The sequence below is a fragment of the Hemiscyllium ocellatum genome, chromosome 32, assembly GCF_020745735.1.
Source record: "Hemiscyllium ocellatum isolate sHemOce1 chromosome 32, sHemOce1.pat.X.cur, whole genome shotgun sequence".
NCBI lineage: Eukaryota > Metazoa > Chordata > Chondrichthyes > Orectolobiformes > Hemiscylliidae > Hemiscyllium > Hemiscyllium ocellatum.
In genome coordinates, this window is record NC_083432.1 from 44,362,906 (window position 1) to 44,381,593 (window position 18,688).

The 18,688-nt window shown below is 43.6% G+C and overlaps 1 protein-coding gene across 1 annotated transcript in view; it reads right to left on the bottom strand.

The window, feature by feature from the left end:
- Positions 1-18,688, bottom strand: part of LOC132830726 (LIM and SH3 domain protein 1-like) — a 155,488-nt gene that overhangs the window by 36,694 nt on the left and 100,106 nt on the right. Inside the window, exon 4 of the mRNA XM_060848558.1 lies at positions 619-726. Within this exon, the coding sequence (XP_060704541.1) occupies positions 619-726 (108 nt within the window). The remainder of the gene's footprint in view (positions 1-618; positions 727-18,688) is intronic.

Here is an 18,688-nt window from a genome sequence, read left to right on the forward strand (position 1 = left end):
TCACACAAACCCCTGGTTCGACCCCACTTGGAGTATGGACAGTAGATCTGGGCACCACACCATAGGAAGGGTTGATTGGTCTTGGAGGGAGTACAACATTGGCTTACAAGAAGGTTATGAGGTGAGATTATACAAATTAGGTCTGCTTTCTCTCAAATTTAGATGAAGGGGTGAAGTCTTCAAGATATAAACAGAAAAAGACAAGATAGATAAAGATAAACTATTTCCAGTAGTTGGGGATTCTAGAACTACAAAGTGTGGTAGAGGTTTGGAACTCTTCCACAAACAGCAGTGGACACTGGATCCGTTGTTAATTTTTAATCTAAGATAAATTTTGTTCAAAAAAAAAATTAAAAGGGATATAGGCCAAAAGGCAGGTATATGGAGTTAGACCACAGATCAACTATGATCTCATTGAATGGTGTAGCAGGCTTGAAGGGATGAATGACCGACCCCTGTTCCTACAAATGGTGCAAAAACATCAGCACGGATTGATTGACATGAATGGACTGTTTCTGCACTGAATACCTGGGGCAATTCTGGGTCAAAGGTAGACAAATCTCTTTCAAACAAACCATTTCAAGCAGCCACAGAACAAGGTTCCTGGAAGATACTTACATTGCTGACCAGTTCTTGATTCTTCTTGATTCGCTCAAGTTCAGGAGTGTTAGCCACAGCGCTAAATCCTTTCCCTTTGTTCTTCTCAAAATCTTCTTTGTATTGCACCTGATGGGACAGAGGAGGGAAAGAGTTAGATTGACAATCTCTTAATAAAAACGCGGCTGCCAATAGGATGGTTACACAGCATTAACAACTTCAAAAACAAGGTACTCGGCTTCTTCCCCCATTGGATACAACAGCCTTAATGTTCTATAGTAACCCATGACCTCTCACCCCAGCAACATCCCCCTTCTGTCCTTTTCTCCTTTGTGGACTTCAGGAGAATCATCGCTGAGGTAACTTCTGGCAATTTGACCAGAACACAAACGTCACTGCTCCCCCATGTCCACCACCTTCAAATTTCACTGCCCTCACCACTATTGGCACATGTTACTGCACTGTTCATTGACAAGATGCACTGCACTAACACACTTCAGCTCCTTAGTCAACACCTTCCAAACCCATGACCTTTCTCATCTAGAAGGACTAGGGCAGCAGATGTACACGAACATCAACAATTGTAAATTCCCCTCCCAGCCACTCACCATCCTGCCGTGAAATATAGTTGGCATTCTTTCACTGCTGCTGGGTCAAAATCCAGTACACCCTTCCTCGCAGCAACGTGGGTGCTCCTTCATCCCAAGGATTACAATGGCTCAAGGCAGCAGCTCATCTCTGCCTTCTCTAGGATAATACATAGTGGGAAATAAACACTGGCCCACAAATATAAAATAAGCTGCACTTTGGAGTAATTAATTGGCTACAAGATGTTTCCAGTGACCTTAGTTTCTTGGAAGGTAATTACAGAGATATAATACACTACATCATGCTTACTCTAGAAGACTCTTCTCAGGGTGACACGGCAGCTCAGTGGTTAGCACAGCGCCAGGGACCTAGGTTCAATTCCAACCTCAGGCAACTGTGTGGAGTTTGCACATTCTCCCAGTCTCTGGGTGGGTTTTCCCCGGGTGTTCCAGTTGCCTCCCAAAATCCAAAGATGTACAGATTAGGTGAATTGGCCATGCTTAATTGTCCACAGTGTCCAGGGATGGATAGGTTAGATGCATTAGTCAGGAGAAACGTAGGACAATGAGTCTGGGTGGGATACTCTTCGGAGGGGGCGGTGCGGACTTGTTGGGACGAAGGGCCTGTTTCCACGCTGTAGGAATTCTAATTCTAATTCATTTGACTAGAAGTTGACTAATCTCCCACACACTAGATTGTATGGGCTTCTAAAGAATCCCAACACTGGAAGGATATGGATGGCAGCACATGCAATAATTTCAAGCAAAATTAGGAACGGGAAGCAATTTGTCTCCATTCCAAACAGGAATAAAAGCAAATAAGAGGCCCCCACTATTATTTGACTTCTAAATGAACCTCTCAAATTTCAAATGTAATGTTGATCTTGCTTTTTGTACACCTCATTTGTATTCCTGTAAATTTGTATTCCTCGCTCTGTTCCATCACCCTTTGATCTTTGTACGGGATGATCTGCCTGTATTGCAGCAAAACAAAACTTTTCACTGTACCTAGGTGCATGTGACAGCAATAAATCAAAATCAAAAGAGGTCACCCAATCATGCCAGGGGCTAGAATTGACAAACAAACTCTACCAAGACTGAAAAAAGTTTGCACCCAGTCCATCGCTGAATCAAGCTTTGGAAAAAGTAATTCAACACTTAAGCAGTTTGAAACCCTAGCAGAAATGACTTACTGCTTATGCCAGGTGTGCATTCTCTCTCAAGAACAGCTCTGATTTTTAAGCACACACTCCCCTCTCCACTTACTGCAATTCAGTTTTGACAGTACATTGCAGAGGTCTTAAGAACCCACAAAAGAAAACACTGAACAGAAACATGCCAGAATCTAGGGTAGAATATGAAAATCACACTGGATGGAGCAATGTTTAAATCTGCAAGTGTGACATTGTAACCAGATTCATTCACAAGAAAGATTAACACCACATATGGATTTTGTTCTTGTTGAAAAAAAGTGTTTACGTTCACATGAATATTCTGAGCAGAAGTTTGATTTATTTTCAAAGAAAGCAGAAATTAGATTTGAGTGTGGTGGGGGCGGCTGTGCGTGCAGGAAGGTGGATGTCAATTTGCCATCCACTGCACACAGCACCCAGTATTCTGTTTCAAAGGTTCCATTTTCCCCTTCCTTTGTGCCATCATTCCAGGGGACTCTCTATTCCTGGAATCTTTAACCCTTAAGTACTACTCCATTTAAAAGCTGGAAGTGATTTATTGCTTTTTATTGTTACTAAATCTAGGGGGGAAGCTATGGCCCAAAAGCCTCAGTTGCTGATGGAAGACACGTCACACATGTCAAAAAGAGAACAAACAGTGGTAGGAATCTTAGCAAGCTCCATTTGGGTCGTAGGCAACTCTAGACCCACAGCAACGTGGGTCATTGCTCTCTGAAATGGCTCAGCAACTCACTCCATTTGCTCTGTACCCAGTCTACGGTCCCTCTGGTTTTTCCTGCCTTTGCAGGGAACTCTGAGGTCCATATGTGGTAGCAACTTCAAGTATGGGAAATGAGTGCATTTGCACACTTACATCAGTGTGTGTGGACATTCAAGGCTGGCTGGATCTGAAAGGGTTAATATTTGATTGAGTGCAATAAGTACCGCGTCCTTGTAATATTCATCATTGGCAGTCCTGCTTTCAGCAATCCATTCTTCAATCTGGAGTTCCTACTGACTACACTTCCTCATCTTGGAGTGGCGCGGTGGCTCAGTGGTTAGCGCTGCTGTTTCACAGCACCAGGGACTCTGGTTCAATTCCATCCTGGAGCAATTGTCTGTGTGGAGTTTGCACATTCTCGCTGTGCCTGTGTGGGTTTCCTCCAGGTGCTCCGGTTTCCTCCCACTGTCCAAAGATGTGGGGATTGGGTGAACTAGCCTTACTAAATTGCTCATAGGTGTCCATGAATGTGCATGTTAAACAGATTAGCCATGGGAAATGCAGGGTTTCAGGAATAGGGTAGGAGGGTGAGACTGGGTGAGATGCTCTTCGGAGGGTCGGTGTGGACTTGTTGAGCCAAAAGGTGGAGAAAGTGAGGACTGCAGACGCTGGAGCTCAGAGCAGAGAGTGCAGTGCTGGAAAAGCGCAGCAGGCCAGGCAGCATCTGAGAAGCAGGAGAATCGACGTTTCGGGCATAAGCCCTTTATTGTTGATCCGAGTGGCCTGTTTTCACACTGTAGGGATTCTATGAAACATCTCTCCCCTCCTTTAAAAGACTCTTTGGCCAAGTGTTTGGTCACTGTCTTCATATCTCCTACCTCACCTCAATGTCAAGTTTTATTTGGTAGCTCTCCTGTGGAGTATCAAAGCAAATGTCTGAAATATTAAGTCACTATCTAATCCAAGGTGCTATTGATATCAGGAACGGAGTGTAGTGCTGAAAAAGCACAGCTGGTCAGGCAGCATCCAGTGAGCAGGAAAGTCTATGTTTCAGGTTTAAGCCCTTCATCCAAAAGGTCAACTCTCCTGCTCCTCAGATGCTGTCTGTCCAGCTGTGCTTTTCCAGCACCACACTCTTAGACTCTGATCTCCACCATCTGCAGTGCTCACTTTCTCTGTTATTGATATTAGTCTGTTTTCTTCATCAAATGAACAGGACTATCTTACAACACAAAATGTACTTTTTGCTTCACGGCTGCGTCTCAGCACCTTCTCAAGTTAGGCCAAAGATAACCAATAAAAAGCTCAAGAGCACAGGCTCTCAAGGTGCTGAGGTTCCGGTTACATTGCCAACATTAATACTCTATTTATAGTACAGCACTGTCGGTGGAGGAAACATTGCAAAGCAAATGAGTTGTTGCATACGCCTCCGTGACAGTTTTAAATAATCTGAAAGCAAAGCAGCCACAATGATGATCGCTACCCACACTATCATGTGCAACTTCCTTTTATTTGGCATCCCTCCCCCTACAAATTACGCTTCTGATATTCCTTCCCTATGTGCTGTGTTAGTATAATGCACTTGACTCAGACTCAGAAGAATGTCAATCAAGTTCCAGTCCAGCAATTTGAGCAAAAACTCAGACAGTATTGAGGGAGTGCAGCACAGTCAGAGATTATGTCTTTTACTAGGGTTAATTCCAGAGATGAAAGACTTGTTTTGTGAGCAGCAAACGAGCAATTTAAGCCAATACTCGCTAAAGAGTTGCGAAGAATGAGAGATCTAATTAAGGTATACAGGATGCTAAAGGAGATTGAAAAAAGTAGGAGGTAGAGAGGATGACCCACAAGGGGGCACAATCTAGAATGAGAGGTTATAACTTTCAGCTAAGGAGAGTCAGATTTAAAATAGAGATGAGGAGGAATGATTTTCAAAGAAGGTGGTGATGATCTAGTGGATTATTGCTGGACTGTTGATCCAGAGACCCAGGTATGGTCAGATGTTCAAATCCCACATCGGCAGATGGTGGAATATTGAATTCAGCTTTTTTCCTGGAATTAAAGTTGCTAACGTTGATTGTCAGAAAGACCATCTGGTTCACGACTGTCCTTTGGGGAGGGAGTTCAAAGTTAAAAGTCACACAACACCAGGTTATAGTCCAACAGGTTCAATTGGAAACAATAGCTTTTGGAGCACTGCTCCTTCAGCAGGTAGTTGTGTTCCGAAAACTAGTGCTTCCAAACAAACCTGTTGAACTATAACCTGTGTTGTGAGATTTTTAAGCTTTGTCCACCCCAGTCCAACACTTGCTCCTCCATCTTATGGGGAGGTAAACTGCGATCCTTACCGAGACAACAGTATCTCCTCAGACAACTTTCAGGTTTGGCCTGATAAACAGCAAGTAACATGCACAAGACACAAGTGCCAGGCAATGACCAACTCCAACAAGAGAAGATCTAACCATTGATGTTCAATAGCATTACCATCACTACATCCCTAACTAATATCTTCCTGAGGGTGACTATTGACCAGAAACCGAATTGGACTTCGTTTTTATATGCTATAGCTACGAGAGAAGCCATGAGGCCTGTGGTGAGTAAATCATCTGATTGTCCAAAGCCTGTCCACCATCTACAAGGCGCACGTCAGGGGTGTGTTGGAATACTCCCCACTTGCCTGAATGAATACATCTCTAAGAAGCAAATCAAGAAGCTTGACACTATCCAGGACAAAGCAACCTGAAAAAGGGGGAGAAAATGTTGCTCAGTTGGTCCATTTTAAGCAGATGATTTCAAACTAGAAGCAACAGTCATCTTTACCTGGAGGATGCACAGCAGAGAAAAAGGGAGGGAAAACGAGGAAAAAGCAAATGTCTCTCTTCAATTCATCAAGTGTCATTGACACTGAAGCATCTGTATTAGAGATTTAACCCAAAGTTTGGGATAACCAAGCATTAGTTGATTCATTGTCCCTCATGAATATTCCAGTAGAAACGACCAATAGTTGAAGCTGAGTAATAGAGATGCATTCAAGGGGAAGCCAAATTAGTATTTGAAAGATAAGAAGAGTTCTGAAGGAAGGAGTCATACACACTCTGAAAAATTAACTGTTTCTGATGTTGCCACACCTTCTGAGTTTCTGCAGCATTCACGGTGTTTGTTTCAGATTTCCAGCATCTGCAGCATTTTGCTTTCATTTATAAGGGAGAAGATTATGCTCATAATGTGAAGATGAGGAAGCATGTTAAACACTTTAAATGAAATGTGCATACCATCATGTAGGCAGGCTGAATGGCCTACTCCCATGAGATATACTCTGCGTAATTCTATGTAATCTGAAATTTGAAATAGAGTGGAACTAGTTTGTAGTTGTTTCAAAGGAACAGCACAGTATCTTAAAGGCCCTTTATATCTGTGATAATAAATGATCTGTTCATGCTGGTTTACTTCTATAGTCTGTGACTTTCCCCAGGAGATCCTAAAATTCTCAATTGTGTTTTCAAATCCTTGCATGATCGCACCCCTCCCAAACTCCAGAACTTCCCTCAAGTCTCCAAAATCACAGTTTTCCATTTCTGACCTCTCGCATATTGAAATAGTCAACCACTTGACCAACCGACAACAGAGCTTAATTATTTATTAAAATGAGGGTAAGCGCAAGTGTGAAAGAGAGATTCTAGCATGGACTGGATGGGCCTAATATCAGGTTTGTTCTATAAATTCGGTGTAATATTACATGTAACAGATGGCAAGAGCTTTTATGTTTCTTATACCCACTTCCACTAATACACTAGTATGAATGAGAGGGGAAACTATTCCCATAGAAGGTAAGGTTACAGCTCTCTCAACTGTCTGCAGGAGGTTGTCTTTTGCAGCATCAGAAACCCCAGTCTAGTGGGCTGACTCATGCAATACCCCGGTGAGAATTTCAGTGTTCATGAACCCCCAGGGAAATTAGTTAAACCTTTGAACATTCAATCGGGTGAACACATCCAGCAATGGAAACTCAGGCATTATCTGAACTGATTTTACACACGGATGGCTTAAAAAATTCTTCGTTCATTTTGTAAGCAAGTAAAAAAAAATTCCCTTGTGATAGTTTTGAAACCAGCCTTTTATGTCATGTAAAAATAAAATTCTTGAACGTAATACCAACAAAAAAAAATCATAGGACCCTTACCCTGCCCCAGAGATGGCAATATAGCAAGACCTGATCTCCAGTGAATTTACATTTAATTACAGTTAACTGGAGGTGGTGTTAGGTTGGTGTAAAGGGGGAATAGAATGAATACGACAACTTCTATTTATAGTTTGCACTGTTCATTCCTTCTCCACATAAATCTATTCCCTTCTGCAACTTCTATCTATTTGGTCAATATGGCATCATTATTGGAGTTGTGCATGACAAGACATTTCATGGTGGTATCACCAAACAAGATGTGACACCATGCTGTGCAAAATAAGGACAAATTTTGAAAGAGCTCCTTAACCGATATGAGGTAGACAAGCCTAGGAAAGGAATCCCCAAGCCTAAGGCTTTGGCAATGGAAGGCACATCCACCAACAGTCAAGCAATTCCAATATAGTTAATGTCCAAGTGACCAGGATTGGAAAAGCTTGGATATCTCAAACGGCTGTAGGAAGATCCCAAGACAGACAGTGAGACCGTGGAAGGGTTTTGAAAGCAAGGGTGAGAACTTTAGGATCTTACTTCCGTGCTTTTTTTTTTGAAAGAGTTGGCATTCCTCAGACGATGATGATTCGGTAAATTTACAAGTTGAGGCCTAGATTAGGATAAACTTCAGAGCAAGTTTAATCCCGTGCAGACTTATCAGACTGATTCTGATGACCATTGAGAAAAACAAAATTACAAAGCACGCAGAGAAAACGTGTCTGCAGTTTCCCTAAACCCTTTCATTTTGTGGTTTTTGACATATGCTAGATAATTGCAAACTGATCACCATCCAGTCAGGTAGCAAAGTTTTGGATTACTCTGCACTTGTAATGGGAAGGCAGTGTTTTGGAGGGATGGATTCTTTTGGAGACTAATCAACGGCAAAAAGTCATATCTTGAGAACTCCAACTGACGAGAGTTGACAAACTTCTGCTCATGTGTACATTTGTTAGTGGAGACACAGCATGAAACACAATGGTGCAATCCTACCGTATCTCACTTTAAGGGAAACAACTAAGGAGAGTAACTACAATTAAGTCCCTATTGCAGAGTGGTCTTAAAACAAGATCTGAATACACACAATAGAACATCACAAGAGCTATTTAGACAAAAGCAATGAAATATTTATAGTCTCTGTTCTCGCTGGAATTCAGCCCTTGGCTGACAAGCTGTAATGAGTAACATATTTCTCTACCTAATTCATAACATATTGCAGCATCACACTGTTTTTCTTTCCCCCAAAAGGCCACTGACTAAGTCATTGAATGGAGACAACTATATAACAGCTGACATCTAATAGGGGGAACAAAAGACCATGCAGCCAATGAAGCACTTGAAGGCTGGTCAGTGTTGTAATGCAGGAAACATGACACACAAGACTGGAAACAGTGCCTCATTAACATATCTGAAGTGTAGAGGTGGAGTAAACAGTGAGAGCACTGCCCCTACACCACATTACACACATACACAGTTTCCATTTCTTCAGTGCAACGTTTAAACCACAAACTTAAATGAAGACAATGTCCAAAAGTAAAAGGCTCTGTGGTCCACACAACAGCTCCCACACCCAACTTCCACCCAAACTGAAGTCAGGTTTTCTGATGGTAAGACTTACACTGAGCAGGGACACCAACTCACCATATGTGACCTATCTTCCCCCACTGCCCCTATTCACACTCCCATCTTCAATCAGCCAATAATATTCAGAAATGTCTTACAAATCTGCAATTAGAGTCATAAAGTTAAACAAAACTGAAACAGACCCTTCAGTCCAACTCATCCATGCCAGCTAGATATCCTAAACTGATCCAGTCCCATTTGCTAGTATTTGGCCCATATCCCTCTAAATCCTTCCTAATGATGTACCCATCCAAATGTCTGTTAAATGTTGTTATTGTACCTGCTATACCACCTGCTCTGGGAGTTTATTCCATTAATGCACCACCCTCTGCTTGAAAACATTGCCCCTGAAGTCCTCCCTAAATCTTTTCCCTTGTGTGAAACCTATGCCCTCTAGTTTTGGACTCTACTACCAGAGACAAAAAAAAACCTTGGCTATTCAACCTATCAGCATCCCTCATGTTTTTACAAACCTCACCCCTCAGCCTCCAACAGTCCAGGGAAAGTAGCCCCAACCTATTCACCCCCTCCCTATAGCTCAAACCTTCCGACCCAAGCAACATCCTTGTAAATCTTTTCTGACCAACATCCTTCCTATAGCAGGGAAACCAGAAATGAACGCAGTATTTTAAAAGTGGCCTAACCAACGTCATAGACAGCCACAACATGACATCCCAAATCCTATAAAACAATGTTCTGACCAATAAGGGCAAATGTACCAAACGCCGCCTTCACCGCCCTGTCTACCAGTGACTCGACTTTCAAAGAACTCAGCACCTGCATCCCTAAGATCTCTTTGTTTGGCCAATCTCCCCAGGGCCCTGCTATAACTATACAAGTCCTACCCTGGTTTGCCTTATCAAAGTGCAATACCTCACTATCAAAATTAAATTCCAGATGCTATTCCTTCTGATCAAGATCCCATTATACTTGGAAATATCCTCCTTTACTATCCACTACACCAAATTTGGTGTCATCTGCAAACTTACCCACCAAACTTCCAAATAAAAGACAAATAAATTTAGGTTCGAGTGTACTTATTATAAGACGACCTCCACATGGTTAATTCATTCTTTAATGGGATATCTGCTTTTGGTGGGGGTGGGGGTGGAGGTGGGGGTGGGGGGGGAAAGAGTTAGCTCAGTTGGCTGGACTGCTGGTTTGTGGTGCCAGTGTGACGCGAACAGCGTGGGTTCAATTGCCACACCAGCTGACGTTACCATGAAGGACACCCGCCCCCACCCCTTCTCAACCTCTCCCCTGGCCTAAGGTGTGGTAACCCTCAGGTCAGACCAACAGCTGTTATCTCTCAATTTATCTTTATACATTGGTGACAAGGTCAACATTATCAACCTTAATGCTCCTTCAGCTGAGTAGTTTGCTCAACTATTTCATAGGACAGTTAAGAATAAACTATATTGTTGGAGGTTCAGAGGTAGATCAGATCAGGTAAGGATGGCAGATTTCCTTGCCTAAACAGATTTTTTTTAAAAATGACAATTCATGGCAGCTTCAGAGCACCATTGCAAAGTCTAGCTTTCAATTCCAGATCAATTCCACCAGCTGCAACCCAGAGAGGAAAAAAAAACAGCAATAATTAGACAGGAACATCCCGGTCACACAGAATTCCAGTTTTAAAGTATAAGGTGAGTCAGATCAGTGGGTGTCATTCACAACTTTTACTGCTTTTTCCTTCTGCTAGAGTTGGGACTTGAACCCATGTTCCCACAGTAGCTGTCTTTGGGTTCCTGGTCCTGTACCATAACCACCACATTACCACCTTCGCAAATATATAGCTATGGGCTCCATTGCATTTTCAGGCCTCCATTAAAGGTTTTTGACTGCCATGGCATCAACTCTATTTGAAGAGATGGTGTAATGACAGCCAAGGATATTAGCACAGCCCTGGTTAAATCAAGACTAACGCATTCGCTTCCAACGCAATCTTTTGGTGAGAAGGAAGGAAAATTGGTATTTTAGGCATGAAAGGCCCCAAACCAGCACTCAAGATGGTGGTTGTGATTCAGACTACAGATGTCTATCCTAAACATTATCAATGTCATCACTCCCTCTGAACCCAGCAAGATCAGTCAAGTCTCGTTCAACCTGGAAATAAAAAGAAAGTATGCTGCAAAACAGAAATAACAACAGAAAACATGAACTACAGAAATTTCTGGTGGCTTTCAGTCTAATCCGATTCTTAGCCATATTGAATTTGAAACATTAGGTCTGTTTCTCTCATCACAGAAGACCATAAATCCATAATGTACAGGAGCAGAATTAGGCCATTCAGCCCACTGAGTCTGCTCTCTGCCATTCAATTATGGCTGATCGGTTTCTCAATCCCATGATCCTGCCTTCTTCCTGTAACACTCGATTCTCTTATTAATCAGGAACCTAGCTCTGCCTTAAACACAGTGACTTAGTGACCATAGCTTTCTGCAGCAATGAGATCCACAGATTCTCTACATTCTGACTAAAGAAATTCTTCATCTCAGCACTAAAGAATCATCCCTTCCCTCAGAGTCTATGTCCTCTGGTCCTAGTGTCTCCAACTAGTGGAAACAATTTGTCCACGTCCACACTATCAAACCCTCTCAATATTCTCTAAATTTAGAATCAGATCCCTCCCCACCCCCCCATCCTTCTAGACACCACCAAGTACAGATTCAAAGTCTTCAATTCACGTGACAAGCCTTCCATTCCAGGATTGTCCTTGTAAACTCCTATGGATAAACCCAACACCAGCAAATCTTTCCTTAGATACAGGGCCCAAAACTGCTCACAATATTCCCAAGTCTGACCAGAGCCTAGTCAGCCTCAGCAGTACATCTCTGCTTTTGTATTCTAGCCTTCTTGAAATGAACACTACCATTGCATTTGCCTTCCTAACCAGACTTGTATTTTAACCTTGAGAATCCTGAATGAGGATTCCTGCGTTCCTGTGTGTTTCAGATTTCTGAAGCCACTATTCTTCCAAAGTGCATAACGTCACACTTGCCCAAATTATATTCCATCGACGATTTCTTTGCCCACTCTCCTGCAGCCTCCCTGCTTCCTCAACATTACCAGTCCCTCCATCTGTCTTTGTGTCATCTCCAAAGATATCAACAGTGGTCTTAGTTCCTTCTACATGGTTTATGTAGAACATGAATAAGTGTAAATCCAACACAAACCCATGCCAAACTCCTCTGATCACTGGCAGTCATCCTGAAAAAGACCCTTTTCTCCTTACTCTGCTTTCTGCCAATCAGCTAATCCTCTATCCATGCCAGTACCTTGCCCCTAACACCATGGGTCCTATCTCGTTTCGCAACCTTCTATGAGACATGTTGTCAAAGACCTCCTGGAAATCTAAATCAATCACATCCACTGGCTCTCTTATCTAACTTGCTCATTACCTCCTCAAAAGAATTCTAACAGATTTGTGAGGAATGATCGCCCCTTGATGAAGCCATGCTGATTCAACTCTATTTTACAATGCACTTCCAAGTACTCCACAATCTCATCTTTCATAATCGACTCTAAAACCTTAACAACTGAGGTCAGGCTAGCCAGTCTATTAGCTTCCTGTCTTATACCTCCCTTCCTCCTTAAACAGAGGTTAGCTGTATTCCAGTCTCTGGGGCACTCTCTGACTCAGTGATTTCTGAAAGATCACCACCAATGCCTCCACAATCTCATTTATCTCCTTCAGAACTCTGGATTGCAGTCCATCTGGTCTGGGTAAGATATCCACCTTCAGACATTTCAGCCTCCTCAGCACTTTCTCCTTAGTGATGGTCACTACACTCACCTCTGTCCCCCGACTATCATGAAGTTCTGGTATGCTGGTGTATTCCACTCTGAAAACCGATGCAAAGTACCTAAGCAGTTCCTCCACCATTTCTTTGTTCCGCATTACTACTTCTCCAGCCTCACACTCCAGCAGTCCAATGTCCCCTCTTGCTTCTCGCTTACTTTTTATATTTCTAAACAATCTCTTACAATTTTTTTTAATATTAGCTAGTTTCCTGTCATATTTCATCTTCACTGCTCCGCCCCCACCCGATATCCTCTGCTAGTATTTAAAGAGGTTTCCCAGTCCTCTGCCTTCTCACTAATGTTCACCACGTTGTATGATTTTTTTCTCTTGCTTTTTATGCTGACCCCGACTCTCCTCATCTGCGTTGGCTGCTTCATCCACCCTTCAGCATGCTTCTTCTTCGTTGGGATGGATTTCTGCTGGGCCTCCTGAATTACCCCAGAAACTCCTGCCATTGCTGCTCCGCTGTCTTCTCTCCTGGGCTCTCCTTCCAATCAAATTCTGGCCAGCTCCTCCCTCTTGTCTTTGGAGTTAACTTTATTCTAATGTAATACCATTACGTCAGATTCCAGCTTCTCCCCAAACTGCAGGATAAATTCTATCACACTACAGTCACAGCCCCTCAGGGATTCCTTCACCTTTAGCTCACTAATCAAGCCAACTCATTACATCCCACCAAATCCAGATTTTGCCTGTTCCCTAGTGGGCTCTACCACAAGCTACTCCCAAAAAAAATCTTGTATATTCCACAAATTATTTTTCTTGATATCTGCTACCAATCTGATTTACCTAGTCCACTTGCATTTTGAAGCCTTCCAAGCTTATGGTAACACTGCCTTTCTTACAGACCTGTTCTATCTAGCGATTTACTTTCTTCCCCATATTCTGACTACCTCTAGGAGGCCTGTGCACAACTCCCATCAGGGTCATGTATCCTTTGCATTTCCTCAACTCCACACACAAACTCTACACTTTCTGATTCTATATCACTTCTTGTTAATGATTTAATTTCATTTTTAATGAACAAGGCAACTTCACCTCCTTCTGTCCAACAGCTTGTCCTTTTGAGAGGTGGTGTATCCTTGGATATTTAATTCCCTACCTGATCAACTTATGGCCATGTCCCTGTGATACGCACATCGTACCAACAATTTCAATGTGCTATCAGCTCATTTACCTTGTTTTGTATACTGCATGCACTTAAGTACAACATCCTTTGGCCTGCATTGACTGTCCCCCCCTGCTCATAGATGTCCTCGTATCTGTTGTGCATGAAGTTAGAATGGAAAGGGAGATCAATCTATGTCATGTTACCCTTGTTCTAGAAACTTTAAGAGACCATCAATAATTCTACAGCTTCATGCTGGCTGGTCAATTGTTTGATAATGACTTGACAATGGGTGAACCTGTCTGCTTTACCAAATTTATCACTGTCAATTTGACTTTGTTGTGACTTTTCCATCTTTGAACATTTTAGCTTGTTATTCTAACTCTTATTTGTGTGCTCTCTCGAATTGTAGTTCCCAGGCATTCCTTAAATCGGAGGAAATGCTAACCGTAGCACCTTCCCAATTTCCATCCTTGCTTCTCTTGTTATCCTTGGATGTATCTCGCCCGGTCCTGGTGGGCTGGGACTTCTTTCCTTGGAGTTTTGGAGGTTGAAGGGTGACCTTATAGAAGTTTTTAAAATCATGAGGGACATAAATAAAACAAAAAAAAGTTTCAGGTCTTTTTGCGAGAGTAGGGGAGTCTAAAAACTAGAGGACACAAGTTTGAGGGGGGAAAATTTAAAAGGTAACAGAGGGGCAACTTCTTCACGCAGAGGGTGGTGGATACATGGAATGAGCTGCCAGAAGAAGTGGTAGATGCAAGTACAGTTACAACTTGTAAAAGACATTTGGATGGGTACATGAAAAGGAAATTAGGGATATAGGCCAAACGCAGGCAAGTGGGACTGGTTTCATTAGCGAAACCTGGTGAGCATGGACGAGTTGGATCAAAGGGGATGTTTCCGTCCCTCTTACTCCGCTGAGCCTTCCTCCCCCCTTTAATATTTTCCATAATTTTCCCTGCAATTGAACCCACCCCTGCTCACTATTTGGTTTAAAGCCCTAGTTATGCGATTCACCAGGATTCTGGTCCCAGTGTTAGGTTCTTTTTCTTGAGATTCTTACACACTTGATGCAACTGCACTACACCAACGTCTGGTGAACAGCCAAATTTTATTAAGCAAGAACAAGTTTTGGAGGATCATTTAACACTCTTTGTAACGCTTGCGAAGCTTGTCAAGAGAAGCTCTCTGAAGAAGGGAACAGTCCTCTTTTTTTGTACAGGATGCTACATACAGTTAGTAATGCCCACAAGACAACTACCAGCCACTCCCCTACAGTCACATACCACTCAAGACACAATGCAGTGACTTGACCATTTCCAGAAACAATGTAATGTAAATTATTCCTCAATGGCAAGGTCTGCAGGATGTGGTCAGAATTCCAACTGCAATGTTCTTATTGATTCGGAATACGAGATGATAATGTAAATTTACTGTGAATAATTGGAGGTAGTAGTGTAAATTTTTTTACATTGTACCTGCAAGACAGAGAAACATAGCACCCTACCCCCCAGGACATCCAATTTCCTGCTGGTCAGCACAGTACATTAACCTCTTAACATGTTACCAGCATGTTTCAGATGGAGTCCATTCCTTTGGAACAGCTCCCTCCTTCCCTATCCTGGTGCCAATATCCTACGAATTTAAACCCATTTCTTCTACACTAATCTCTGAGCCATTGCAGATCTGTTGGAATTTCTCTAGCACTTTCTGTTAACTTCTAGTTGATCCTATTCTCAGAGGTCACATTTCCCCAATATTTCTGGAGAAGGTACATTTATTACAAATAAAACCTTTAAAGCATAATTTTTCTTCATGGTCTTATTTTTGTCCGAGGTTGCTTGCTACTGTGTCAGGAAGACTAATCATTCATTCTTGGAGAATCAAGGACAACATTGATCCTCAATTCTCTTCCCCATCCTTAAAAGAAAAAGTGCTTTTGATCTTTGCACATACTTCATTACGGAGTGAGAAAAGTAATTTTCACGCAAGCAAGCAATAATCCTTTGAATGATTTACACCGTTGTATGTTTGTAGGAATAACGCTTTGCAAACTGCCCTTTAAAGGCAAAAGGCCTTTCAATTTGAGTGAATCTACAGTGCATCCGAAATCCAGGACAAAACGGGGCTTGGTTTAACGTCTCATTTGCACAGTGCAGCCCTCCCTCAGCACTTCACTGGAGGTTAAGCCTAGATCTCATGCTGAAGTCTTGGGACTTGAACCGGTGGCCCAGATTTAGGGCACGTTGGAGTTCTGATGCTTACAGATCCCAATGCTAATCACAAAAACCAGCAGCCAAACAACAAAGTACAGAAAACATCCTGCTTATTCAGTGTGTGTGTGAGAGGCCTTTTACAGTCAGAAACAACACATGCTACGTTTCCTGCTTTTTCTTATGCAAAACAGGTCAAGTACCAATTTCCATTTGAGTGAACAGTGAGGCAGATCACGTAAAACGGACAAGATGTTATAGTTAATGCACTTCTAACAGTCACGAACTGTAAACTGACACAAAAGGCATTTGAAGTCCCTGAACAAGAGGGTAAGGCTGCTTAACGTTCTATGGGTAAAGCAAAAAGGGTTTAGGATGAAAAAACACTTCCAGCTGCTTACTAGAAATTCAACTTTGGGAGTCTGCAAACAGCTTAAATGTTCACGTAAACCCCTATGCTCTGAAGGGCACCGCCTAACACATTGTCAAGTCTGTCGGACATTTTGTACGATCACAGAAATAGTCATGGGAAATAATTGTCCAGTTCATACTCTTGGAGAAAGTGAGGTCTGCAGATGCTGGAGATCCAGAGCTGAAAATGTGTTGCTGGAAGAGCGCAGCAGGTCAGGCAGCATCCAAGGAGCAGGAGAATCGATGTTTCGGGCATGAGCCCTTCTTCAGGAATGAGGAGAGTGTGCCAAGCAGGCTTAGATAAAAGGTAGGGAGGAGGGACTTGGGGGAGGGGCGTTGGAAATCTGATAAGTGGAATGAGGTTAAGGTGAGGGTGATAGGCCGGAGTGGGGGTGGGAGTGGGGGCGGGAGTGGGGGTGGGAGTGGGGGCGGAGAGGTCGGGAAGAAGGTTGCAGGTTAGGAAGGTGGTGCTGAGTTCGAGGTTTGGGACTGAGATAAGGTTGGGGGGGAGGGGGGGGGGTAATGAGGAATTTTTTATCCCTTGTGGTTGGAGGGTTCCTAGGCGGAAGATGAGGCGCTCTTCCTCTCTTCCTCCAGCCATCGTGTTGCTATGGTCTGGCGATGGAGGAGTCCAAGGACCTGCATGTCCTTCCTGGAGTGGGAGGGGGAGTTGAATTGTTGAGCCACGGGGTGGTTGGGTTGCTTTCCTCATTTCCCCACTCCCACCTTGTCTCAAGTCCCAACCCTCGAACTCAGCACCACCTTCCTAACCTGCAATCTTCTTCCTGACCTCTCCATCCCCACCCCCACTCCGGCCTATCACCCTCACCTCAACATGGAGGTCCTGGGCCTCCTTCACCGCCACTCCTCACCACCAGATGCTTGGTGGAAGAACGCCTCATCTTCCACCTCGGAACACTTCAACCCCAGGGCATCAATGTGGACTTCAACAGTTTCCTCATTTCCCCGTCCCCCACCTCACCCTAGTTCAAAAACTTCCAGCTCATCACTGTCCCCATGACTTGTCCTACCTGCCTAGCTCCTTTTCCACCTATCCACTCCACCCTCCTCCCTGACCTATCACCTTCATCCCCTTCCCCACTCACCTATTGTACTCTATGCTACTTTCTCCCCACCCCCACCAGCTTATCTCTCCACGCTTCAGGCTCTCTGCCTTTATTCCTGATGAAGGGCTTTTGCCCGAAACGTCGATTTCGCTGCACCTTGGATGCTGCCTGAACTGCTGTGCTCTTCCAGCACCACTAATCCAGAATCTGGTTTCCAGCATCTGCAGTCATTGTTTTTACCTCCTTCCATTTATCATATTTCCAACGCCCCTCCCCTAAGTCGCTCCTCCCTACCTTTTATCTTAGCCTGCTTGGCACACTCTCCTCATTCCTAAAGAAGGGCTAATGCCCGAAACGTCGATTCTCCTGCTCCTTGGATGCTGCCTGACCTGCTGCGCTTTTCCAGCATCACATTTTCAGTTCATACTCTTGTTAGCTCTTCTAAAGAGCGAGTCAGTTAGTCCCATAAGTTAAACTCCTGCGTGGGTTTCCTCCGGGTGCTCCAGTTTTCTCCCACAGTCCAAAAATGTGCAGGTTAGGTGAACTGGCCATTCTAAACTGCCCGTCGTGTTAGGTGAAGGGGTAAATGTAAGGGAATAGGTCTGGGTGGGTTGCGCTTCGGCGGGTCAGTGTGGACTTGTTGGGCCGAAGGGCCTGTTTCCACACTAAGTAATCTAAAGATTAGAATGTGCTGGAAAGGCACGCAAGTCAGGCAGTACCTGGCAAGCAGGAAAATCGGCGTGCTGGAAATTCCTGAAGGGCTCCGGCCCGAAACATCAATTTTCCTGCTCCTTGAATGCTGCTGACCTGCTGTGCTTTTCCAGCACTACTCTAATCTGTTCTCTGATCTCCAGTATCTGTAATCCTCACTTTCCCCCAGTTTGGGCAACACGGTGGCACAGTGGTTAGCACTGCTGCCTTACAGCGCCAGAGACCCGGGTTCAATTCCCACCTCAGGCGACAGACTGTGTGGAGTTTGCACGTTCTCCCCGTGTCTGCGTGGGTTTCCTCTGGGTACTCCGGTTTCCTCCCACAGTCCAAAGATGTGCGGGTCAGGTGAATTGGACACGCGAAAATTGCCCGTAGTGTTAGATAAGGGGTATATGTAGGGGTATGGGTGGGTTGCGCTTCGGTGGGTCAGTGTGGACTTGTTGGGCCGAAGGGCCTGTTTCCACATTGTAAGTAATCGAATCTAGTCCATTGCCCTTGA